The 27,366-nt window shown below is 52.0% G+C and overlaps 1 protein-coding gene and 1 long non-coding RNA gene across 2 annotated transcripts in view; one reads left to right on the plus strand and one right to left on the minus strand.

Moving 5' to 3' along the window:
- On the minus strand, positions 1-12,257 carry LOC122379707. Its single transcript, XR_006256222.1, has 3 exons — positions 12,221-12,257; positions 822-1,040; positions 1-477 (listed from the first exon to the last, which is right to left on the minus strand). It is a non-coding gene; the product is annotated as an uncharacterized LOC122379707 (long non-coding RNA).
- LOC122379700 (protein naked cuticle homolog 1-like) overlaps positions 11,496-27,366 on the plus strand; it is a 21,645-nt gene continuing 5,774 nt past the window's right edge. Inside the window, exons 1-3 of the mRNA XM_043362101.1 lie at positions 11,496-11,725; positions 20,202-20,326; positions 26,102-26,260. Of these exons, the coding sequence (XP_043218036.1) occupies positions 11,665-11,725; positions 20,202-20,326; positions 26,102-26,260 (345 nt within the window). The 5' untranslated portion in view covers positions 11,496-11,664. The remainder of the gene's footprint in view (positions 11,726-20,201; positions 20,327-26,101; positions 26,261-27,366) is intronic.

The raw sequence follows: 27,366 nt of genomic DNA on the forward strand, positions 1-27,366 counted from the left end.
CGATAGGTGAATTTTTTATTCCTTGCGAGCTGGTCATATATTTCACAGATTATGGATTTTGACATTGGTGGTAAATCTATCCGAGTCTGATCGTTGTCCGGCCTCTGTAACGTTTTCTCGGCCGAGAAGGCTGGGCGCTGCTCGGTGGCCCAGAGTTCTTCTTTGCCGCAGTGCCCCCAAACAACTTCTTCCAAAGCTGTTTGTTTGAGGCTGTTTTAGAACCGAGTTTTACTTTGAACTTTCGCAACAAATGTTCATTAGATGCTACCTTTTGTTCTAGTGTAAAGTCTGTTACATTTGTCGAGGCCTGTGTCTCGTTTGTGCTTGCCGTCGTCGTTTCATTTGCCAATCGATTCGACGATTGGATTTTCTCTCGAACTAGACCGTCGTCAGTAATCGCAATCACGCGACTTTCAGCGTTGGTCCCGTTGGACTGCTTTGCAGACGTGCCATTCAACGACTGAGCTGCTCTCCGCTCTGAAAGATGAAACATCAATGTGTGATTTATGTAAAACATTTAAAATAGGCATACGATGCGGATAACAGCTTATTTGATACCGAAGCTAGCTATCGTGACATAAGTTCAGTAACTCTTAAGTCTTAAATATGCTTATCATGCTCCGTCTCTCTTTCTGTTCTCTTCTCTCCCCCTCTCTCTCTCTCTCCCTCTCTCCCTCCCTCCCTCCCCCTCCTTCCCCCGCTCCCTCCTCGGCCTCCTTCCCTCCCTCCCTCGCTCCCTCCCCCAAAATGAACATGGCTCATCGTGGATCGTGCCATTTAATTATAATTATGAATTATGCAGGCTAAGAACTAAGTACTACCTGATTCGGCCAATGGAGAACTATTCCGTTCCTCGGCTGTGTTCCCGAAGCTGCTGCTGTTAGCTGAAGACGGCTTGGTGCCGGTGATATTCCTCGCTGCACCAGGGACCGTGTCACCAGGCAGGGTGCTGGTGAAGTTACCGACTGCACCAGGGACCGTGCCGTTTGTCGGTCCAACGGGGGACGATACTGGAGGGACGGAATCAGCTACCCGTGCGTCTGAAAAAATAAGGGAGACGGTGGAGAACGTCATTCGAAAACGATTTCGCGGAAGCTCGTAATCGACTTGAGTCATGCTCGTTGCGTATTGCACGTTGCAGAATGCGCATTTTACAATGCACATAGTTATTAGCAATGCTCTTCGGGTGGTCTTTGCCCGCAATAAGTTGTGGACACGAAAAATTAAATTATTTGAAATGGAAGTCATATACCTTAGACCACATTCTTTCTGAAGCATCATTTTTAGGCCGAATGAATTCGAATGAATTCGAAAATAACAACCAATGACCACACTTTTTGCGTCATGCTAGGTCATAGAAAGGTCATCATTCTTTTTGCGAGCAATCTTGACATAGGCTTCTAGAGCGACGAAAGCACCTCGGCGAATTCATTAAAAGAAACTGATGAACATAATGCAACGCGACCTATACTCGTAGAGATATGACTTTCAACCTATAAGTCAGACAAAAATATTGCCTGTATTAGCGACGCGTGTTCTGAGGAAAGCGGCTTTTAGAGATCAACTGAATGCATTTTCGACGACGTCCAGGCTGACGATTTTTTAGCCACTCTTTCCAAAAATATCAAAATTATTTGATAAATTATTTCATATTTAGTTGCATGAATATTGACTTTTTACCTGGCCCAAATATATACATATTTTGAAAAATATGTATGAAACAAAAACATAAATATACATATTTTGCGAGCCTTCTGCCTCTGGCGAGCCTTCGAATCCCGCTTTCCGCTTGTGGCTTCGCTACCCAGAGGCTGAGTATTGAGGAAGAGAGTCTTCGCCCTGATTTGGGGAGGGAGCGTCTTAGATCACACTCATTTTTTTCTAGGAGTGTGTAATAAAAACCACGGCTCGCAAGTCGCAGCGCCGCGAAATTGGATTTAGGCAGCTTGTTGTATATCGATACTGAGTACAACTTATTTATTTATCTTCATCGCATGTGGACATTTTACTCCATGTCACCTTGGGTCAGCTGAGAGCTCAGCAGGTCCAGGTCAAGTAAAATGTCATCTGGCGTTTTCCAGTAATGAAGGCATTGTAAAACGATGAAACCATCTGTAAGGTGTGTAGCTGAACAATAAGGATGATTGATAGGTAGGTATACCTACAGCATGACCAATGACCATATCCGGTCAGGAACTGACCTTGAATCAAGATCATATTTTAACCCTCGCCCTGGCAGGGCATTTTTCATAACACAGCCTGGCAGGGGGGGGGGATCGATGCGACCCCCCCCCCCTCGCGATTGGTTCCTATGGCACCTAGAAACACCAAATTTGGTAGGTAGATGGGCCCCCAGGAGTTCTCGCCCCTGTGCAAATTTGGTTGCTCTAGGTCAATATTTAGGGGGGTTTTGGGGGTATAAATGTAAAAATTTCGCTAAAAACAGGTCAAAAGTTTTTCGCTTATAACTCTTGATCTAATTAAGATAGAGCAAAAAGAAAAGCACCAGTGAACTCAGCACGTCAAGGCGCGTCGAATGATATACTTTTTAGCTTTCTTAAGTGTACTTAAAGTTTTTCTCAAATTTTAACACTCGCCCTGGCAGGGCATTTTTCATAACACGGCCTGGCAGGGGGGGTCGATGCGACCCCCCCTCGCGATTGGCTCCTATGGCACCTAGAAACACCAAATTTGGTAGGTAGGTGGGCCCCCTGGAGTTTTCGTCCCTGTGCAAATTTGGTTGCTCTAGGTCAATATTTAGGGGGGTTTTGGGGGGTATAAATGTAGAAATTTCGCTAAAAACAGGTCAAAAGTTTTTCGCTTATAACTTTTGATCTAATTAGGATAGAGCAAAAAGAAAAGCACCAGTGAACTCAGCACGTCAAGGCGCGTCGAATGATATACTTTTTAGCTTGCTTAAGTGTACTTAAAGTTTTTCTTAAATTTTAAGTAAACTTAAATTAATAAATTAAGTTAAAGTTAACCAAATTGCATCATATCGCATATCATTCGATTCGGCTGATCACCAGGAACACAGTGATACCCTTTTTGAAGCTCTAGCGTCATTATGTGCCAAGTTATTTGCAAAAACGTCATTTGACCTCAGTTGACCTCATTTGACCTGACCCATGGATAAATACACCAAACAAAGAAGCACCAAGTGACCTGCTGTTAAGTACTGTGGTTTCAAAGCACAAAAGTGATAGAACGAAGCGGATATCTCCAGTATTTTCCGAATTTAGTATTTTCCCATAGGCTTAACATTACGACGTAATGACCTCTAACTGACCTCAGGTCAGTGACCTCAAAAAACCCGAACTATATGTTATACAACTCGGTGAACTTAGCACATCCTGAAAGTTTGAAGGAAATCAGTGCAAAACTGTGAGTTGGACAGGTGCAAAAAGAAAATTGAAATTTGACCATGACCTTGTACCGGTTTTTCTGACCTGGTGACCTGACCCAAGGTCACCCGGACCTGAAATTTTCAGGTCATATGTAAAAAGGTTGCCCCATAGGCTGTGCCAAATTTGGCGGCGCTGCGCGCCGCCGTTTTTACGCTATCTTCGAAAAACCTTAGGGGGGGGGGGGGTCGCATCGACCCCCCCCCTGCCAGGGCGAGGGTTAAGTAAACTTAAATTAATAAATTAAGTTCAAGTTAACCAAATTGCATCATATCGCATATCATTCGATTCGGCTGATCACCAGGAACACAATGATACCATTTTCAAAGCTCTAGCGTCATTGTGTGCCAAGTTATTGGCAAAAACGTCATTTGACCTCTGTTGACCTCATTTGACCTGACCCATGGATAAGTACACCAAACAAAGAAGCATCAAGTGACCTGCTGTTAAGTACTGTGGTTTCAAAGCACAAAAGTGATAGAACGAAGCGGATATCTCCAGTATTTTCCGAATTTAGTATTTTCCCATAGGCTTAACATTACGACGTAATGACCTCTAACTGACCTCAGGTCAGTGACCTCAAAAAACCCGAACTATATGTTATACAACTCGGTGAACTTAGCACATCCTGAAAGTTTGAAGGAAATCAGTCCAAAACTGTGAGTTGGACAGGTGCAAAAAGAAAATTGAAATTTGACCATGACCTTGTACCGGTTTTTTTTGACCTGGTGACCTGACCCAAGGTCACCCGGACCTGACATTTTCAGGTCAGATGTAAAAAGGTTGCCCCATAGGCTGTGCGAAATTTGGCGGCGCTGCGCGCCGCCGTTTTTACGCTATCTTCGAAAAACCTTAGGGGGGGGGTCGCATCGACCCCCCCTGCCAGGGCGAGGGTTAAAAATGGCCTTACGTTAAATTATAGAGCGGTCGACAATGACATGTCTTGACGAATAAACACGATGGTGGAAATAATGTCATTTAACATTGATTGGGTCTAAAGTTATTGTAGTGGGCGAGTTGGGTTTTGGAGGCTGTCGCCTCGGCGCCGCGGGGAGCGTCGGCCGGCCGCCGTCTGCCCCGTCCCCTCCGGTGTGGACGGAGGGGCACATCTGGCGTCGGAGCGGTCCCGGCGGCCGTTCGTCCCAGTTTCGAGGCCATGCCGGCGCGCCGGATAGGGAAGAGGGGGAGTCGTGTCCGAGCCATGGGACCGCACGGTGGTGTGTGAGGGTGAGCGAGAAATACAAAGCAATTTGGCAAAGACTACCTTTTACAAGCTATTTCGGCAACATGCCTGAAGAGAGCGATGGTGCAGTGACGCGGCAGTGATCGGCACCGTTTGCAACGACTTGCAACGGAGCTGTCGAGGCAGTGAGAAGCAGGGGTCGCCCAGGAGCCGTGGCGTCTGCCGTGGACCCCGCCCGTCACCTCGTCTGTCCCGGTGGCTGCTGCTGGACTGGCCCATATGCAGCCGGCCGGGAGGATCGGCAAATACGGCGAGGTGGACTGCGACCGGCAGAAGAACCTAGTGCCGCTGGACTAACTGGACACTGAGCGGCTGGGCCGCGCTCTGTGCAATGCTCTGGCGAGTGATGCTCGCAGTGAGGGTGCTGGCGAGTGATGCAGTGAGTGCGCTGGCGAGTGATGCTCGCAGTGAGGGTGATGGCGAGTGGTGCTCGCAGTGAACGTGTTGGCGAGTGATGCTCGCAGTTAGTGCGCTGGCGAGTGATGCTCGCAGCGGTGAAGGTGACAGCCGGTGGGGCTGTGGAGGAGCGGCAGCCGGTGGGGCTGTGGAGGAGCGGCAGCCGGTGGGGCTGTGGGAGTAACAGCCGGTGGGGCTGCATGGGATTGGCAGCCGGTGGAGCTGTGGAAGTGACAGCCGGTGTGGCTGTGGAAGTGACAGCCGGTGTCGCTGTGGAAGTGACAGCCGGTGGGGCTGTGGGAGTGACAGCCGGTGGGGCTGTGGGAGTAACAGCCGGTGGGGCTGCATGGGATTGGCAGCCGGTGGAGCTGTGGAAGTGACAGCCGGTGTCGCTGTGGAAGTGACAGCCGGTGGGGCTGTGGGAGTGACAGCCGGTGGGGCTGTAGAGGTGGTGGCAGCCGGTGGGCTGTGGAGGTGGTGGCAGCCGGTGGGCTGTGGAGGTGGTGGCAGTTGCCGGGACTGCACTGAAAATTCCACAGGAGGGCCGTGTGGTGGCAGTTGCCGGGACTGCACTGAAAATTCCACAGGAGGGCCGTGTGGTGGCAGTCGCCGGCACTGCACTGGAAATTCCACAGGAGGGCCGTGTGGTGGCAGTCGCCAGCACTGCAATGGAAATTCCACAGGAGGGCCGTGTGGTGGCAGTGAGTCAGTGGCCGGGACTTTTTAGAATAAGTGTCTGATTGTTTGTGAGCTCGTGGTTTTTGTGTGTATTTGATTTAAGGTGACCAATTGATTTTGTGTGTGCCGTTGATGGACAGGAGAGGGCAAGTGGTTGAATGAGAGAGCTGGTAGTTTCGTGGCATCTGTGGTCCGTGACAAAATTGGTGAGCCTGGCCAAGCGCATTTCTTCATGCCGGGCGCTGCACGTAAAAAAGATTCTTAAATGATTGGGGAAGGCACGTGGACATTATGCGTGCTGATTAGGAGCGTTTAAGAGAATGGCTTAGGATTGCTTGGCTGGTTGTGTGCGTGTTTGTGTTGAAATTTCAGTGGTTGATTCTTGAGAATCAGGGGAAGGTGTAGTGGGCGAGTTGGGTTTTGGAGGCTGTCGCCTCGGCGCCGCGGGGAGCGTCGGCCGGCCGCCGTCTGCCCCGTCCCCTCCGGTGTGGACGGAGGGGCACATCTGGCGTCGGAGCGGTCCCGGCGGCCGTTCGTCCCAGTTTCGAGGCCATGCCGGCGCGCCGGATAGGGAAGAGGGGGAGTCGTGTCCGAGCCATGGGACCGCACGGTGGTGTGTGAGGGTGAGCGAGAAATACAAAGCAATTTGGCAAAGACTACCTTTTACAGTTATTGCAGAAGCATTGTTTCTGCAAAATATGTCTATGTTAGTGGTTTTCGCTGCCTCTACTCTCTAGGCTGATGAACGGTTGACCTAAGGTCAAATCAGATCCTAATAGGTGCACTTTTGAAGAGCTATCGAATACGCTTTTCTGCGACGCTGTAGATCTTCTGGCTCGCGAGCTATGCGTTTGTTAAAAATGTCGAAATAAAATGTTACCGATGAATTTTACTTTTAATGACCTGCAATGACCTCAACATAAACCTGAGCGAAAAATGGCTCGGATTCTTCCATGAAAAAGATGTAAGAGCTATCGGTGTTTTTTAAACTTCTTAGCTGAGTCTTAGCTAATGGAATGTGGCCGAAAAAGACCCGCCCCCACCATGATGGAGTTGACCGAGACCCATACCGGGCGCGGGTTGAAAGCGCTCGGTATTTCCACCTAACTCGATGTTTTGTTATCGGAACACTGCATTGCTGCAGAATATGCAAATGCCAAATGGTTCTTGATTCGAAAAGATTCGCCTATGGAATGGATATGTTACCAACTTTAGCCAAAATTGAAGCTAGGTACATATGTATGTGCGTGATTGCTTTGGCTTTGGAGAATATCCAATCCATGATAGAAACAAAGTTACATAGGTTGTTGCTAAAATGGCCTGTAGCTCTTTGAAAACATAATCAGTCAAAACACGCGTCATTAGGACGGTACATCCTACCTAGGTTTTCATTATGGTCGAATCCTTGAGCCCTTTTCCCCTCTAAGCAGAAAATATGACTTACCTATAGGCTGACGGACCATTCCGGCTATCAACAACACGCCCATCACACGCCAGGACCCAACAGTCGCCACCGCTGCTCTTAGCATGCGAGTCACAGCCATGGCAGCGGGCGCAGTCTCCGTACGCGACCGGCCGCCTACTCTGCGCGATGCACTCGTACCTACAGTCAGCGGCTGAGCTGCCGTCAGCCGTCACCGTGCTGTCACCTGTCAGCTTCGTGGCTGATCGTGACGTCACTGGATGGCTGTCAGCGGCTACGGCCGCGGCCCGGCCCGGCTACTACACAGGGGGCCAGGGCTTAATTTGATTGGAAGAAAGCAGAGAACTGTGCCGTCTGCAGGCCTCAGTTCCACCAGAGCGGTTGTCGCTGAGTCCGTTTATAACAATACCTGCCCTTTACATACTTGTTGCGCATAAAAAACTTAGAAATTAGTGCTTTTATTACTTTTTATATCTGTACTCAGCACGGTTTCAAAATTTTAGGTCTAAGTCTACTCTAGTCTGGCTTAGGAAACCAGATGCGCCTGTGAACAATAAATATACGAATAAAAAGTACTCTTAGGAAAAGTACGACTGCAATCGATAAGCGATTGCCCACTTTTAAAGCTACCGCAATAAAATGGGGTTTACCATTTGACATACGGTCAAAAAACTTTGTACTGCTTTTGAGGGTTTCAGTGGCTTTCTTTTGTCGTCTGAACCTTGTACGGTGTACCAGCTGCTGTATATGCAGCTGCTGAGCCGTGTAACTACGGCAGCTGAAGCCAGCATCCCCCGACACACGTATCACGGCGGATCGGCGGACATCTGTCGACTGGCGCCGGCGGTGGTCCAGCCTCCGCCCCTCCCCTTCGTCACCTGGGCGACGGACGACCGCATCGCACGACCGGCGGCGACATCAAATACGGTACACCACCTGTTCCCATTCGTCGCACGTGCCACTGGCGGCGGGCGGCTCCTTTGATGCGGCGCCGGGCGGGCGGCACCTTTGAAGCGGCTAATTTCCGTGATCGGCGGCGGTAATGAAGAGCCGCCTGGGAGTGGTGCGCTGCACAAAGGACGCCATCCGCGCGGCCGGCGGCCGGCGGCCGGCGGCACCCGTTTGATGTCACCCGCAGCCGGCTATTAGGCCGCGATTCGGTAATTATCAGAGCGCCGGTCGGAAGGGTTATGACGGATAATTGCGCCCGCTTGGCCCGGGGAGGGCGGTGGCCGGCGGCAGGGCGGGTCGTTCCCAGCACCTCGGTACATCGGTCACTGCCGCCGCAGGTCACAGAGACAGACAGGCCCGGCGGCCGCGGACGGACTGCGGAGTCGGGACTGTGGGTAACCCGAGAGCCGTCAGAACTGAGGTAACCCGAGAGCCGTCAGAACTGAGGTAACCCGAGAGGTCAGGGCTGTGGGTAACCCGAGAGGTCAGGGCTGTGGGTAACCCGAGAGGTCAGGAATGTGGGTAGCCTGAGAGGAGAACGGTAGGTAATATGAAAGGTCACTCAAAACTTAAGCCTGTGGGTAACGGGAGAAGTCAGAACTAAGTCAGCCTGTGGGCAACGGGAGCCGTCAGAACTTTGGTCTTAGGGTACCTAACGGGGGAAATGAAAGCTGTGGGTAATCCGAGAGGCTAGAGGGTGGCCGAAAGAGAAATAGCCTGAATGAGAAGTCAAAATAAGATCTTGCTTAGAGGACGGTGGTGGTGTTCAGAACTGCTAATGTGTTCGCTTGTCTCACTTCCTAGGTTAACCCGCGCACCGACGGGGGTCTGCGCCAACTTCGCACCGACGGGGGGGGGGGGGGGGCGGATGACCGCCCCCCCTGAGATCTCGAGAACGAAGCAAGATAGCGACAAGTGGTAAACGGCATCGGATACGCACGGACAAGGTCTACAATTTTTACTAAGGTCATTTTCAGGTCAGGTCAAAGATGACGTCACAGGGGTCGAAAAAGTCAAAATGGCGGCGCTAGATATGGAGAGAGTTTTTCTCGAATAACTTTCGAATTAGTCAAGATAGGAACAAACTAAGGGCATCATCGTGATCCTCTCGTCAATCCGCATCGAATAATATATATGTTGACCTCGAAAGGTCAAGGCCAAAGGTTGACCTCAGGTCACGTGACCTCGAGGTCATCATGTATATCATTCGATGCGTCTTGACGAGCTGAACACAATGAGACCATCCGCGCGGCTGTATCTTGTTCCTGTACGGAGTTATTGGCAAAAAACCGCTGGTGACCTTTGATGACGTCACATGACCTTACAGCTGCCCAACAGCAAAACAGACCTCAAGGTAGTGAAGGTTGATCATATATGAAGTCATGAATGGTATATGGGGCCATTCCGACCCGTTTTAGTGGTAAAAACAGGGAGTTGATTTTTCCCCTATTGACTTATAATGGGGAGGTCGCGAAATTGACCTGACCTTAGGTCACCGACATCAAAATTCCGAGATAAACAAATTGTAGCTACTAAGGACCTAATAACATCCTGCGACTTTCAAAGGCCTCCGACATCTACTGTAGCTCTGGCACGGTGACAAAGTTGCAAAAAAGTGACTTGAGGTTGGGTCATTCAAAGTGACCTGGTGACCTGACCTTGAAAGTTAGGAGGTTCAAACTTGCACACCATGTGCAAAATTGATGAGAGAATAGTCGTACCAAATTTCGTGGCGCTACGCGCCGCGGTTTTCCCGCTATCCGCGAAAAACCTCAGGGGGGGGCGGATACCCGCCCCCCCGTCGGTGCGCGGGTTAAACGGTTTACCTATGCTCCAGAAAAACCGCGAAAGTGGACTTTTTGCCGAATACTTTTTCTGCAAAAACTTTTGATCTGATTTTTTTAGCATTCTCTCGTAGAGAGGATGTTGAATGATATACAAGTAATTTGACCCAAAAAGGTCAACTCTAAAATCTGAATTCAAGCTTCGAGGTCATGACGACTGGAGTAGGTCATACTGTGAGTGCGTATATCTCGCTCAATATCGTTAACTTGAACGCATCCAAGGCTTTCATCGCTTGAGCGTGTTTCAATCAAGTGACCTGTAGCTGTCGAAGTATGGTAACCTTACATGATTTGATTGATTATCTCAGGGGTATAACGATTAAAGGCGGACCAGGGATTTAATTTTCCGATTCATTTTTCAATATGCTTACCAGTTACACGATGTTTGAGAGCCGTATGACTCGTCCAAAAGCAATGGCGGCGGAACACCTTCAATTAGAGGGGGGGGGGGGGGGCACTGCCGACTTTTGGTCCCATTCTATCCATGCAACGCCCATAGGGCTAATGTAAAAATGCCAAAATGAAAGGGGGTACGGTACCCCGGTGCCCCCCCCCTCGTTCCGCCGCCTATGTCCAAAAGAGAAATACCGAGCTCATTTTTTACCTTTATCAACACACAAATGGAGAAGTCACAAAATTGATCTGAGCTTAGGTCACCGATATCATAACTCAAGATATACGTACGTATCATACGTACTGTTATTTTACTTTAACCAATCGCTTAAAGTTTTACTAATGCCCAACGTTCGTTATTGTAGCATATGCTGAACATCGTAACTTTTCCTGATGTTAGGTCACTTGACGCGACCTGGCGACCTGACTGAGGGACCTTAGTTTTGAATTTGCACATGTGCGTAAAACATATACCCAGTCCTTATGATAAGGTTATACTGTCACATACCGCGAGGGGAGGGTGAGGGGGGGGGGTGTCACCCCCCAACAGAGCACGAACCGTATAGTCCAACTGGTGACCTCTGAGGTCAGCTCAAAGACCCAAAGGTCGGGTCCGGTTTTAGGTGAACAACCCAGACAATAGACCTCCAATGACCTCATCATAGACCTGAACGGTTGGTAACGGTTGCAGACGACAGAGACGCGGTTTTTGTTTTTGCCGCGTCGAAACTCGATTTCGAATGCCGTTCACTTCGTTATTCGTGCGTCATAAGACGCTACCTGACTTTCTTGCTCAAATAGCGTTGAGTTCGCAAGCTTTGCGTACATATTCCCAAGAACGCTAACACTGAAAGAATGGACATTTTAGGTATGATCTCAGTTGTGACCTGACCTTTGATGCGACCTTACACATGACCAAAGTACTTTCTTCATGATTTTGAACGCTTTTTAGTGTGGAAAATGGAAATCTTTCGAATAGCAGTGCCCCGGATGTGCTGGTTCTCCTAACTGTCCCATGCCTACGTCCCTGTCCCTCTCCACTCCCCCCTTTCCAGCCCGGCGCGCAGACCGAGCGCCGCCGGCGGCCTCTCGGAGGTTCCCGGTCGCTCCGACTGGCCGCAGGGCGGCGCTAGTGTTCCCCCCGTGCCGCCGCCGCGCCGTCCGCGCCAGAGATCTAAGAGCGTTCGGAGGGTTCGGTTGTGCGTGCGGCGCTCGTGGTGAATAGGGACAGCAGCGCCGGTTGGGGCGGCAAGAGCAGGCGAGCTCGACGCCGAGTGCTAGTGAGGAGGTGTCACGGAGTGCAATGTGATCCTGCGGAGAGTCAGGAACAGAATGGCCACGATCCTGAAGTGGTGGAAAATGAAGGTGCTCGGCGGATACAAGACGATGCCAGGTATGTTGGTTCTGGAATGGTGTTTTTGTGGATGGATGCCTGTCGTCGTTGCTTTGTTGTCGAGCGAGCATCTTGTGCTTTGGTGTGAGTTCAGTTGTGTTGCGATGTGGGATGACACATTTTGTAGGACATTGAAATTTGAAACAAAGCATCGATCTGTGGTCGCCCTAAGTAGTGGCACGGTTTTGGTCCCACACTTAGGTAGGTTCCAATATTAAACTGCCCTTTTTATTGCAGGACCCTTTTCGAAAACATCAGGCTGGACACTTGCACGTAGATTTTAAAATTGGACGTTTGCCTAAAGCGTATTTTAGTCATTTTGCCTCCAATATCACCATACGTTCATTTTCATGAGTTTTACTTTTACTTCCATTAGTGTTCCACAGGTTTCCTTTTGCTTACTTTTACTGGATAGACGCCCCATTAAGCACATATTTTACTTTGTTCCCGCTGGATATTGTTTTGGAATGACCACAAACTCGCAGGGCTCCATACCGTATGTGCCGTCGCTGCTGTCCGTCCGTTCCGTTTCCCCACTCCACTCGCCCCCACGGGCCGCGCCAGTCTCCCCTCCGTCCCTCCCCGCCGCGCTGGTGCGTAGCTGGGCCGCGTCCGGCTCGCCGCCCGGTTCCGCCGCCGCTCTGCCGCTCTCCCCTCTGCCCGCTCTCTCCCGGCTGCGCGCGGCCAAATTCCGCCCTCCCCCCGGCCGGCCGCCGCCGCTGCCGCCGGCTTATCTCTGGCGGCGGCGCCGTTTGAAGCCGGCCGCCAGCGAATAACATGCGCCCGGGCCCATCGGCGCGGCGGATCAAAGCGCGCCGCTCTGGCGCGCTGCCAACCATCAACACCCTACAATTTAGCGGCGCGGCGCCAGCGGGATGGCGCCGCTGCGGCGGCCGCGCGCCCGAGCGCGGCGGCCCGTGTGCACCGGCCGGCCATGGCGGCCCGCGCTGACCTGCACGGTGCATCCAGCCGCGTGACGGCCGCACCGTCACCCCGGCGTCACGGCGCCAGTCTTCCTGTGGCCGCTCTGCCGCTGACGTGACCAACCAGCACCGCCAACTCAGCCGCGACTTCACCGTTCGTCTTCCTATTAGGTCACCGTTCTTTGAAGCATGGATACCGCTGCCGTAAATATAGCGTGCAACTGGTCACTGGTTGACATTAATGTAGGATAGTAAATGCACGAAACGGTTGAGCGTTTAAAAATTAAACGGCTTTACCTACACCTCAGTTTCAGCTAGGATGAACTGAGCTGGACTGAACTATGATCACTAATGGCCAGGGTCAAGCATGACAAGGCTGCCCTGCCCGTAACGCCGTCTCGACTGGCCTGGCGCCGTTTTCTGGCGCCTTCTGCCCGTGCCGCTGTCTGGTTTGAAGCACTAATTGGGCCGAGTGAAGCACTGCCTCCGGGCTGCCGCAGATCGACGCCACGATATGCAGCTCTAATGCGTCGCTGAGCGGAGCGCCGTGACGTCACTGCGCCGCTGGTCGGGCGGAGGTTTGTCAGCGAGTCTAATCGGTCCGACTCCGCTATGGTTTGCCGGCTGGCGGCGGCGGCCCTCCTTTGCCGGCGGGCGTAAATAGTGGCTCGTGACGCGGCCGGCTGAGCGGCGGCTGATTTTTGTCGGCACCGCTTTGGAGCGCGCTCACGCCATGGTCGGGCCGACGGTCGGCTCACGAGTCGGGCGCGCCGCCGGCTCCGCTCAGCAGGCAGAACCGGCTCCGGCCAGCCGCTTGGCAGCCGGTGACGTCAGGCGGCGCAGCAGCGCTGTATATGGCGCGGCGGCGGCTGCGCGCGCGCTGCGCACTTTCCTGGCGTTTGTTTCTCGCTGCTGGCCGGCCGCAGCCCCCGGCACCCCTCTGTGCAGCAGGATTAAAGGAGCCGCCGGCAGTGCGGCCTCGGACCGGGCCCATTGATCCCCTCTATCGCCGCGTGCATCTAACGCCCGCGCCCGTTTGATGTCGCCTGCTATTGCCGGCTCCAAAAGCAGAAGCCCGTAGTATACACTGCGGGGGAGCCCTAATTCGGGAACCCCTTCGGCCCTCCCCAGCTGTCTGCAGTGACATTTCGTTTTACTGGGGCATCCCAAGCCTGGTTTATTTATAAGCTCGTGTATGATCAAAGGGAACATGAACTTTGTTATTGTGTGCAAAGTCTAACATCACAGAAAACAAGCTAAATCCAGTCACTTTGCTATGCTTTGGAAGTACTTGCCCTTTTCACCGTCCTGATTAGAACATCAAACAATGCCGGAACGGCTTCGGTCAATGACCAAAATTCATTGTACAATGTACATGTCAGCCGACAAGCCGAACGCTCCACAGCTCAGTCCATATCTACAACAAGCGCCGCACCTCTGGCTCTGGCGGCCGTATCGTCCCCCCCCCCCCGCCCCCCCCCCCGGGGTCGCACCTGCCCCGCGACCTTCCGACCCTCGCCTCGATGTCGTCGGCTGGCTCCGGCGGTTACAGGACAATTTGCCGAACTGCATTTTGCCGAATGCTTATTCGCCGAATGTCAATATGTCGAATGCATTTTGCCGACGTGTCTTTTTGCCGACGTGTCAAAAGGGCGAAGTGCTAAAAGTCGAAATGCAATTTGCCGACATGCCTTTTTGCCGACGTGCAATAAGTCGAAAATGTCAATTTGCCGAAATGTCAATTTGTCGAAAAGTCAATTCGCCGAAATGCTAATTTGCCGAAATGCTAATTAGTCGAAATGTAAATTTGCCGAAATGTAAATTTGCCGAAATGTCCATTTGCCGAAAAGTCAATTAGTCGAAATGACAATTCGTCGAAATGCTAATTTGCCGAAATGCTAATTAGTCGAAATGTAAATTTGCCGAAGTGTCAATTAGTCGAAATGTCAATTTACCGAAAAGTCAATTAGTCGAAATGTCCATTTGCCGAAATGCCAATTAGCCGAAATTAACCTAACCTAACGTGACCCGTAAGTATTAACTTTAGGACCGACTCGCTTTTCAAAGGTAAAGAAACCCACTTACATGTCACCAAAGTATAAGAAAAACATAGCCAAACCTTACCTAACCTGACCTACTGTTTTTTGCCTACCCGTGGATAAGGAAGAAGATACTCACATGAATAGATTGCAGACAATGATAAGTCAATTATCTTTAGGTTAAGTGGTTGTGCATCAGGCTTCAGGCCTTCGGCCTGAAGCCAGATACACGTCAATTTAACCCTCGCCCATGTAGGGGGGGGGGTGCAACCCCCCTGAGGTTTTCTTAGCTACACGCCGAACCGTTTCAGATAGCCTGCTCAAATTTTCAGTACCCTTTGGAGCATCCTTTGCGCTACTTTTGGTAATTTTTTTGTCAAGGTCATATCAGGTCACGGAGTTATGACGTCATAAAGGGAACAACCTCCGGCCAGATTTACGCTAGATTGGAGATTGCTTCACATTGGTATAAATGCCGACTGACCTGACGCACTGATGGATTGTTTTAGAATCACAACTGGCTGATTTGACATTGGCACAGTGTCTGTTGACATTTTGAAGGGCACTAAAGGTCAAGGTAAGGTCAGTGACCTCGGTTGACCTGTAATGACTTCTTGCACTTGTATGCCTTTTAGGGGTATTTTGATGCCCTGAATTCGAATTTGCTATCCATTTCAGGCACCGTCGGTTGTTTCTTGTAGTTAATTTTGGGTCAGGGTCAGGTCAGTGACGTCACACGCCTGACGTGACCCAATGCACAAATGACCTTGCAGACTTCCGATGCTCCCAACGCATCATTTTTAGAGGTATGACATCGAAATACACACCAAACGATAGAGAATTGATCAAGGATCACGATAGTGAAGGTTTCAAGTCGATATCTTTTACCGTTTTGCTGCAATTGGCGCGGAAAGCTGAAAAAAAGTTTGATTTTTCCGAAAATTTGACCTTTGACCTGTCATAAGTAGGTCAAATGTTGACCTAGGACCAAAAATATACCACCAATCGCGAGAGCTCGTTGAGAGCAATCCGTTGGTCTTTTCCGCTAAGCTCTACGACGCTTCGTTTTCAAACGCCAGGGGGGGGTCGCACCAACCCCCCCCCCCTGCATGGGCGAAGGTGGCAAAGCACCGTTTACGGGCGAGGGTTAACCCTCACCGGACCTATTGGTTTTCTATATACGCGCCGGCCGAGGTGGTAATTGCTGAAAGGCGATTTGCCGAATGTCATTTTGCCGAATGCATTTCGCCGAATGTCATTTTGCCGATGTGCTTTTTGCCGACGTGTCAAAAAGTCGCAATGCCATTTGCCGACATGCCTTTTTGCCGAAATGCCTATTTGCCGAAATGCTTATTAGTCGTTTCGCCCATGGTGGAGTTGGCGCGTCGCGGAAAAAAACGAGCGTGTGCGCCGTTACGAGACGCAGAGATTGATACCCGATTTTAAGGTCCTACGTCAACCGGTGACCTCTGAGGTCAGGTCAAATGCTCCAAGGTACGGTACAGTTTTTGGCGAAATATTTCGCCAAAAAGGTCCGCGATTTTAGCAGCATCGTGTTTGCCTTGCTTAGGCGCGTCAAATGATATAATTTGTGTTTGGGTCAGGTCAACTTAGGGTGTTGACCTCAGGTCACGGTCAGGTCAGCACCCCCAGGTCATGAAGTTGGTGGAAAGAGGTCATGTCGCATATCATTCGATTCGGCAGGTCTTTCTGAGTCCATTGGTGGCTTTCCCGACTTGCTAGCTAATTTGATCGGGAGTTATTGACGAAAAACTAATATGACCTTGATGACGTCATAAATGACGTCACGCAAGGTCAACATTGCAAAAGTTACGCGTCTTACCTTGCAAGGAAGGCGTCAAATCACGATTCTGTGTGCTTGAGATAGTTAGAGGTTGTTCCCGGCGCCAGAATAGCAGTTTTCATTTTTCTTCTTGACTTATAATGGCGAGGTCACGAAAATGACCTGACCTCAAATAACCTTTAGGAAAATCTGAGATATACAAGCTGTGAGACTCGTAATGGATATTAGGTCCTGCATGTTTCATTTCCCTGTGAAAGCTCCTCTGGCCGTGAGGGCGTTGCGAAGTTGCGACATCTGAAGACCGTGCAGAGGTTCACTTATGACGTCATAGGTCGGTGACCTGACCTGACCCGAAAATGCGTTTGGTGTCAAAAGATCCGGCTTGAATCAAAGGTCAGCTATGCCAAGTTTCAGCTCTCTATCGCCGGCGTGTTCGGAGCTATCGCGAAAAAACCCTATGGGGGTGCGGCACCCGCACCCCCCTCGGCCGGCGAAGGTTAACCTAAAAATATTTGACTTACCTTTGCCTGTAATCTCTCCTAAGGCATTGCCTTCGGCACTGCACTGCTTCGCCACGAGCAATTTGATGTTTATTTCGACATGGTATTGGTGCTTTTAAACTTGCCTGTGCCATGAATAATTATTAGTTATGAAATCAGGAGGTCAAAGGATACCGATCATGTGATTTGCTTCTTACTTGGGGATTGCACCAAAAGTAAATTGGTGATCGGTCCTAAGTAAATAAACACCACCTAACCTAACCTAACCTAACCTAACCTAACATAGGTTTGCAGATTGACATTTCGGCGAAGTTATATTTCAACTAATTGACATTTCGGCAAACTGCCAATTCGGCAGATTGACATTTCGGCAAATTTACATTTCGGTAAATTGACATTTCGGCAAATTGACATTTCGGCAAATTGACATTTCGGCAAATTGACATTTCGGCAAATTGACATTTCGGCAAATTGACATTTCGGCAAATTGACATTTCGACTAATTGACATTTCGACTAATTGACATTTCGACTAATCGACATTTCGGCAAATCGCTTTTCGGCAAATTTACATTTCGACTAATAAGCATTTCGGCAAATTGGCATTTCGGCAAAAAGGCATGTCGGCAAATGGCATTTCGACTTTTAGCATTTCGACTTTTTGACACGTCGGCAAAAAGCACATCGGCAAAATGACATTCGGCGAAATGCATTCGGCAAAATGACATTCGGTAAATCGCCCTTCGGCAATTTGTCCGGACACCGGCTCCGGCAACACCCTCTCTGGCGGCGCCCTTTGAAGTCGTCGTGACTCGCCGCGCACGCTTTGAAGTGGATATCAAACGGAATATTAGACGGGCCGCCACGGGGGGGGGGGGGACCGGTCGGCGTGCCTCCGTTCCGGTCCCGGCTTGCCAGACTGTCCCATGCCGAGACCGGCGGAAACCGTACACCGGGATAGATCCGGTGTATTCGCTTCATATTTCACAGAAGACCGTTAGTGGCTAAATAAATTTCTGAGATATTGGATTAATGCACATTGGATCATCTCAGCTTCACTAAAAATTAATTTTAGCGGTTGACGTTTGTGAATTATTTTCGTCACCCTACGCACATCTGGTGCCCGCCCCTTAGCTGCACGTCTCTTGTTGCAGCTGGCTGCTTGAAGGTCGGTGCCCCGCTGTCAGAGACAGGGCCGCTGTCCGCCCCCGTCAGCCGACAGATCAGTGTGTCGACCGTTACGTGTCGGTCTCCTCTCATCTAACCGCAACCTTTGCGGTGCCGCTAATCCATGCTATCGTTGCCATCTCCACTTGCTCTGCTCCGTAAGCGGAGCGTCTTTCTTCCTGTTTTAGCAGCGGAGCGGGGTCGTCCTGAGTGGCGGACAGGGCCGGGCTGGGGAGAGTGGAGGGAGTGTCTGTGTGCCGGGTGTTGGCCGGCCGGCGCTGGCGCCCAGGATGACCTTGGCATCAAACGCTGCCGCCGGCCGCGCGGCGCCGGCCGTACCGGGCCGCCCGGGACCTCTGAGCGGTGTATACCCCGCGGTCGCTCAGACTCAGGTGTACCGGTACTTTTACTGGAACTGGTGGGATGGGGCGGATGTATCTGCTAGCTTGCCATTGGTATATGTGGTACTGTTACTGTTACTGTTAGCCACTGCTCTTTTTTAGCAGCATGCACTAGACCGAATCCAGGCTTTTTTGACAGTTTTCGGAAACGGTCGAGGAGCCGTTTCCGAAAACTGTCTGCACAGGTGTAGCCTGGGCGGCCAGCTGGACTCTTTGGGCGTCCTTCCAAGCACGCCTCGGCCGTCTGTCTGTAACATCCTCGCTGCGCTAAGCCGAGGACTTGACGTGCATGGCGCCAGGATTTCGGCGAATCTCCGAGCCGCCCTGCACCGTGCCCCCAGTCAGTCAGAGTGCATCCATCTGGTGCATACGGTGGGCCTGGCTCAGGCGGCACACTCCGCTGTGATTAATCGTCCTCACTTCCTGGAAGTCGTTTTTGAAGACGAATCTCATGGTACACAGATTATGCTGTTAAACGTTTATTCGCACGTCAAAATAAACATTTATTCGGTACCTTAGTAGGTACCTTAATTCATTTTTCTTATATTTCTGGAGGTAGGGTAGAGTGGGGCAAAGCGCCCACCCTAACTTTCCAGCCCCAGTATCTCTTTATCTTACAAATTTGAAAGACAACTAGGTAGCTGATCTGGTAGCTCATTACCTTGGCTTTCTTCGAATAACACATCAGAAACAAGTGGCATGCATGGTTTTTGAGATATGCCATCCGAATTGAGAGGACTACAAATCGGGCGTTTTGCCCCACCCATGGGGCATAACGCCCATATGAGTGGGGCATAACGCCCAGTCCTGAACGTTTCATTACACGCTCGGTACTCTGACAAAAGAATGCAGTATTTATCATTTCTCATTTCGTTTGACTTTAAATCGATAGATTACACCACCAAACACATCTTGAACACTGTTGTTACCACCCCACTCCTCATTCAGTCAACGGGCTGTCACCGCCTTAAAGAGCGGAGATTAGTTCGTGCGAATAAATTGTTCCAGGCGATACTAACCAGTATATTGCATATTTCATAAGAATCCTGAGCATTAGAAACGTATCCCGACACTCACTTTCAGCCAAAAATGTTCGCAAATACCCGTACTGTATAACTCCCATTAGGGGTAAAACGCCCATGATGGGCGTTTTGCCCCACACCAAAGTGGGCGTATTACCCCAACAGCACATTCAAAACGAAGTCCACCAAAATTAAGCGTGTGACGATTGTGTTGCAAACCAGTAAATGCTCAAAACGTAGCTTAAATCCGCAGGTTCTGCGCAGCTAAATTTCATTGCCTACTTTAATCTCTGTCAGACAAAGTTTTAGTAGTATGAAAACATGTAATATCTAAAAATTGTCTGAAATAAACTAATCTTTATCTTACGTCCAGAACAACCCACTTGTAGAACCGAAAAAGGGGGCAAAAGTAGATTCCTGCTCGTTCTTGAAAATGGCTATCGAGAATTCTTCGAAAAGTCGAGCACTTCATAAAAAAGAGGGGTGGGCGTTTGACCCGCCCTGGGCGCTTTGCCCCACTCTACCCTATAGGTCTCTCTGCCGTCTTACTGTGCTATTTGTATTCTTCCAGAACTTCGCTCCTCTCCTGGGTGCATCTGACCGATATCCGTTCCCCCGCAGGTCTGGTGTCTGAGAGCGACTGCGGTCACTCGGCGCTGGGGGGCGGAGGCTCCTCGCGCTGCTGCCGCGGCCACCGCTGCGCCAGCTCCACGGACGAGACGCGGCTCTACGACACGGATGACGAGGTAAGACACGCACTTCACCACCAAACAAAGCGGCTCCACAGACGGCAGAACAGCCGGCGTATCGTGCCGGGCACTGCCCGCTGCCAGCCGGCGCTGCCCGTCTAACTACCATCTGGTTCTTGGAACAGCCTCTGGCCGGCCCGGCCCGGCCCGCCTTTCCGAGCTCAGACCGGCCGAGGCCACTGCGCCGGCGGGCCCCGCACGCGCTCCTCAGTCACGATTAGAATTCAAACAATGAGTCTGATGTAACGTTTCCCGAGCGGCGCGGCGCGCAGGCGGATCAAAGCAGCCCGCCGACCGCTTCAATCGCAGCCGCCGCACAGCAAAAACCGGCCCGGCCATCATCCAAAATGGCGGCGCGCTGCGGCGTTTTTGTCGACGGCTGGCGGCGCAGCTGGGACTGGAACCAGTCGCAGCAACCACGGCCGGGTACAGCCGCTCGCTGGCCCGAGGCCTGAGTCCAGTAGCCCCAGGCCTAAGGCCGGACCTGGGCCTGGGGCAGTAGCGGCGGAACACCTTCAATTAAGGGGGGGGGGGCACTGCCGACTTTTGGTCCCATTCTTTCCATGCAACGCCCATAGGGCTAATATTAAAATGCCAAAATCAAAGGGGGACACGGTGCCCCGGTACCCTCCCCGTTCCGCCGCCTATGGCCTGGGGCCGCCAACTTGCGATCAGAGTTCGGACAATCAGGAAGCACATCTAATGCCTAATTCGATAAGAAATTAGCTATTACCTACTGCATTAATTAACCCGCGCACCGACGGGGGTCTGCGCCAACTTAGTACCGACGGGGGGGGGGGGGCGGATGACCGCCCCCCCTGAGATCTCGAGAACGAAGCAAGATAGCGACAAGCGGTAAACGGCATCGGATACGCACGGACAAGGTCTACAATTTTTACTAAGGTCATTTTCAGGTCAGGTCAAAGATGACGTCACAGGGGTCGAAAAAGTCAAAATGGCGGCGCTAGATATGGAGAGGGTTTTTCTCGAATAACTTTCGAAGTAGTCAAGATAGGAACAAACTAAGGGCATCATCGTGATCCTCTCGTCAATCCACATCGAATGATATATATGTTGACCTCGAAAGGTCAAGGTCAAAGGTTGACCTCAGGTCACGTGACCTCGAGGTCATCATGTATATCATTCGATGCGTCTTGACGAGCTGAACACAATGAGACCATCCGCGCGGCTGTATCTTGTTCCTGTAAGGAGTTATTGGCAAAAAACCTTTGGTGACCTTTGATGACGTCACATGACCTTACAGCTGCCCAACAGCAAAACAGACCTCAAGGTAGTGAAGGTTGATCGTATGTGAAGTCATGTATGGTATATGGGACCATTCCGACCCATTTTAGTGGTAAAAACAGGGAGTTGATTTTTCCCCCATTGACTTATAATGGGGAGGTCGCGAAATTGACCTGACCTTAGGTCACCGACATCAAAATTCCGAGATATACAAATTGTAGCTACTAATGACCTAATAACATCCTGCGACTTTCAAAGGCCTCCGACATCTATTGTAGCTCTGGCACGGTGACAAAGTTGCAAAAAAGTGACTTGAGGTTGGGTCATTCAAAGTGACCTGGTGACCTGACCTTAGAAGTTAGGAGGTTCAAACTTGCACACCATGTGTAAAATTGATGAGAGAATAGTCATACCAAATTTCGCGGCGCTACGCGCCGCGGTTTTCCCGCTATCCGCGAAAAACCTCAGGGGGGGGGCGGATATCCGCCCCCCCCGTCGGTGCGCGGGTTAAGGCAAGCACAAATATACGACATGTGATTTGGTTGATTCTTGTGGGTGGGTTTATATTTTTCTATCCAGATGGGGCGGTCACCGTTTAATTACGTCAGCGCGAATGCATTTATGAGCATACGTCCATCGCATGGCCAGGCAACCCTCAATTGTTTCACGACCTGCACACTCTGCCGGGCCTGCGCATCGAGTCACGCCGCGCCCACCGCCCGTTGAGTCCCATCGGGCTCTGGCCCGGCTTTTTGTGATACCACTCCGGGAGGGGGAGGGGGAGGGGGCGACAGCAGGGTGTCAGCACCAAGATTACTTTACTACGTCAGCACGGCTCGCGCTGCAGCCGGCCGTCCGTCCGGACCGTGCGACCGGTCCGTGTATTTGTACCGTGTCAGTTTCTCCGCGGCCTTGTCACGTCGAGGCTATCGCTGATGTCGCCGCCGCTTCAGTCGCGCCGCCCCCCTCCCCCCGCCGTCAGGGGGGGGGGGTACAGCTGGTCGGAAAGGAGGGCGTGCAACGGGGCTGCGGTGGCTGTGCGCTACCGCAACTATACGGTTCATTGTCCAACGAAAACTCGCCGGGCTTTATTTGTTTCGTTTATTGCTGAAATGGATAGTTTTTGGACGGCACGATGAAACGTTTATTTCATCGGGATATGGCTATGAACGACGTGAAATGATTGCTGGTCGTGAACTCTATGTGAAGTGATAGCTATACTTCTGACTAGATGGCATTCCTATTGAACGCAAGGTCGTTATAAAACAAGCTGCATTAGCTCGTGCTTTCAGTCTTTATTTAGGGTATAACACACTCTTTGAAGTCGATTGAAGTCGACTTTTCCAACCGCTCACTGACGGGAAGTTTCTAGGCTCTGGTTTCTATCTGACGCAACGCAAGACCTTTTTTGGAGACTCGACGAGTGAAACGGCTTCATTGGAACGGAGCACTACATTCCTGGCTAGACGGAACCACTTCGTTCTGGCTTCAAACTTTGGCAGAATCGGCGTCTGCATCAGAATATGCAGCATGAATCTGAATGTGTAATATCCTCACGCCTTATCGCGCCCAGTGAGCTCAGCTTGATTTGTAGGGGACATGGACCAGCTCAGCCGCGGACGCTCTGTATTATTCTTATTACAAATGCATTTTAGCGTCTGGACACTCGGCACATCAAGATAGCAGCGACACAATAGTTCCTACTGGTTTCCGGGGTGCAACACGTCTTTGGCATGTCGAGAAGGAGCCCGGCCGGTGAATGGATGGTTCCCGTTTTCACCGAACGTTTCGTGCCGCCGCGCGACGCTCCGTTGGCGCAGGCCCGGCGTACAGGCACAGGTGCGCGAACCACGCGGCAAGATCAAAGCCGAGCCGACCGACGACAGTCCCGGCCCGCCGGAGCCGCTCCCTCCCTCTTTCCGGTGACTCCACCGCTCTGCCGTGTTTCACCACCACTGGCCCGGACGGAAATGGTCGCTCTCTGCTGCACTGATGTCGGTGGGGAGACGGCTCTGGCCTCCCTGCCATGTTGACGCGCTGAGTCGTGATGTGGATGCGGTAGTAGTTGTCTGACGTGCCGCCGTCAGTGATGTCAGGACCGACCGGCCGGCTGAGGTTGCCGCTGCTGTGACGTCAGCGGTGCTGCAGTGACGTCAGAGGCGGCTGTTTACCGTCGGCGAGCGGCCGGCGTCAGCTGGCTCTGCCCGCCCGCCGCCGCCGCCGCCCAACTTCCTGTGGCGCCTCTTTGTTGTCGCCGCTGGCAGGGGGCGGCGCAGGGGAGGGTGCCGCCGCCGCCAGCCCGGCCGCTCCCACTGCCGAGCCCCGCAGAGGGGCCGCGCACTGTAGCCGGACTCATCAGAAACACCTGTGAAAATCCCCCGGCCGTCGGGACGCCGTGAACCGACCGGCTGCTAAATGAGATCCTGTGCAGACCGCTGCCCGCGCGGCTGGTGCGTAAGAATGCGCGCCGGCCCGGCCCCGGCGGCGGCCCTGCCTGGCGCGCCGGCCGTAAACGCGGCTATTGCGGCGCGGGAATTAGAGGGCGCGCCGCCGTCGTAAATCGCGCGCCGCGGCCGCTGCGCCCTCGGCGTGGCCTCTTTGTCGGCCTATCAGTGGCGGCCGTGCTGTGCAGCGGGCCGCGCCGAGGGACGGCTCGGCTCGGGTGCACTGTCGCGGCCCTGTCGCGCCGCGGTGTCGCCGACCAGTCGCGCCGTGCCGCGTGCGGTCGCCGCCGCGGCGCGCCGCGCGCCAATTAGTAACAATTTGCTTGGCCCAGTCGCGCGCAAGGCCGCGCGACCGGTTTTTACGGACGCGTGGTGGTGCTGCGTCTGGAGCTAGGTCCGGGCGCGGCGGTCAGGCGGGCGGCCACACCCGCCCGCCTGCCGGTCGCGGCGGCGGCGGCGGCGGCGGCCCTCTGTTTATAGAGCCGACTGCGGCCGGTCCCGGGGGACAGGGTCGGTGCTGATGGCCGGCGCCGGGTCGCTGTCCCGCCGCCCGTCCCCGTCTGCCCGCCGGCCGCCCGGATATAGGCAGGGGCGCCGGTCGGTCGCGCGGTGTCTCTGAGGATGACCGTGCACCATACCACCCTCTCCACACAGGCACACTGCTTGACAAAACGGGATAGCAGGGAAGAGGGAGGTGCAGCGACGGCACGTGCAGCGCTGCGGGACGAGGGACCTGCGTCATCAGTGACAGGGTGTCATAAGCCTTCAGCTTTTCGCGATAAGATTTTACGAGCAGGCGGTGTGTTGTGGTTTATTTCCCGGTAGAGGTAGTGCCTATCTCGTACGTGTTTCTGTTGCAATGTTGTGATTGCGGTGGCGGAGACTCCGCAGTGTGTCCACTCTCCACTCATTTCCAGGCAGCTGCGCACTCGAGAGACCAGTTATTCGCACGTGGTACTCAGAGCTCTCCTTTGTAGCGCTGCACGTGCAGATTCCAGCGGTTACACAATGCCACTACAGGTTAAAGGGACAGTATCATCGAAAAAAAAAATCAATGTATGGAGCTGATTTTTTTTTACTAGCATTTCTTATTTTCCTGAATCAGAAAAACATAGTTTGAGGACCGAACACGGTGAAAAATATTGCAACCACATTCCATTTTCATGATTCATTTTCATGAGCGAACCACCACTATACAAGCCTGGCCGCCATTTTGGAAGCATGCAAAATTACTACAGAACTGGCGCAGATAATACATTATTGACGCTACGCTTACGCGGTCGTTCTTCTGATTGAGTTGTCCTTAGGGAGAGGTAGCCTTAGGTATTGCCTATAAAAATATCACGTGCCAACTGGAGGGAGTGACAATTGGACGTGACAATTGACAATGGGAGAAAATATCACGTGACAATCACGTGATAAACGTCATACATTGGAGGGAGATTGTGATTCAAGCTGGAGGAATTCCTTTGTTGAGCCGCTAGAATCCGAAGGAAACAGCGGAAATTGCCTACGACTATTTAATGAATTTAACGGTGATGAATAAGTGCGAAAAACGTTTTGGCTTTATAAAATTTGATGAAATGACCAGGGTAAAAGTTTTATTACTGGCGGTCAATTCAAAACGGCGCAAACATTTAAACAGTGAAGATAGTGAAGCACGATTCAAAGTGTGGTACACCTTTCGTACTTTGAGCGGCGATAGCGGGATAACGGTGTGGAGCTTCGAGGATCGGTCTTCAGTTTCCGGACCAGAAAGGTGGGGCCTATGCAATGTCAAATTTCATCAAAATGGTGATACTGTCCCTTTAAGTCATCATATCTGCGGTCACAGTGACGAACGATGACTGTTTATGTCAACTCTGTGAAGTGTTTGTACTGGGCTCTAGTTAGTAGCGGCGGCCGTTTGATCCAGTGACCCGTCCCCTCCCGGCTCTCGAGGAAGGGGGCGGCTCAGGAGTTACCTAATTCTAATACTCACGAAGCTGCCCTGTCATGCACTGAGCGGCATTTTGGTGACCCACTGATGACGTCGGTGTGTCGGTGACCCCCTTATGACGTCACGCCGTCCGTCTGTCCTCAGGATGAGTTCAGCGTGGGCTCGGCCGCCACGCCTCGTCAGCTGAGTCCACCGGTGACCCCGCAGAGGTCAGGGTCACCGCGACCCGAGAGCCGGTCACCCAAAGACGAGTTCAACTTCACCCTATACGACTTCGACGGGCATGGCAAGGTCACAAAAGACGTGAGTAACCTTCAGACACTTTCGAACGGTTAGCTGAGACTTTGCCGAGATATCATGGCGGCCTATACTGTCAGCCGCATTCCGGACGTGCTCGTGATCAAGAGTGTTTAGTTGTGAACATCTGTAGCCCGTGATCGTGACAGGCGTTAGAAGTTTTGTCAGGGTACCGGATGTCTCGAGACTCGACCGTCTGGTATGTCGACTGTCGAGCCTTTCGGCACGGTGGACGCCGGGGATGTCCACACATTTAGAGACCATCTCTGTCCCGATCCCCACCCGTGCTCCACCCCGTCCCGACCACTCCGTTTCGGAGACTCCGGTGCCGCCCGGGGCTCGCCTATAGCCGGACGTCCGTGTGGTTATCGTACATCCATCAGCGAATCGCACCTCCGTCGTGTCTGGCCGCTGTGTCCTGATGTGGGATTACCTGGCCACACCGTGATGTCGTCTGTGTTATTCAGATTAGGAGAAAACTGAGCCACGCTCCAGCAAAATAGGTTTATTCCATTGAATTGTAAACTGTGGTCACTGAACTCGAACGCTCTTCTCCCTATCTTCCTACCAATCGCCATTTAATGGTTACTGTGGTTGGTGCACTCCTGTATTCGTCTCTCACCCTTTCATACACTCCACAGCCGTGGCCAGCACCACGGCTGCTCTTTCCAAGGCCAGAGCTCGGTGCGTGCTAGGCCAGCGATGGCCGGCGCCTGGCATTGGCAGCGGCTTAGTGCGATCCACAGAAATGCATCGCATTGTCCAACTGCCGTGTAATGTCCGACAATGAAAATGCTCGTGCCGATGTCGCTCGATTGTAGCGCGAGGCATGCGCGCGGCGGGAGAGCGGTTCAGCCGCTGGCGCGCGGAGACCGCCAGCACTGCGCCGCGCCGGTTACGTACCAGTCGGTAGTCACCGTCTTTGATCCCGCCGCAGTCGGAGATGGAAAAAGCTCTGCGGTCGATGTTTTTGTCATATTTCTTGTTCATCAAACTCCGGAGAATTCGAGGAACTGCGATCATGTAGACGAACAAACAACATATCAAGTGGTTCTGGAAATATTTCCATTCCAAACATTTGCTGGTTAATAAGGCTTCCGAGCTCAAAGCTG

This window comes from Amphibalanus amphitrite, unplaced genomic scaffold (assembly GCF_019059575.1).
Source record: "Amphibalanus amphitrite isolate SeventyFive unplaced genomic scaffold, NRLGWU_Aamphi_draft 000009F_arrow, whole genome shotgun sequence".
Classification (NCBI taxonomy): Eukaryota; Metazoa; Arthropoda; class Thecostraca; order Balanomorpha; family Balanidae; genus Amphibalanus; species Amphibalanus amphitrite.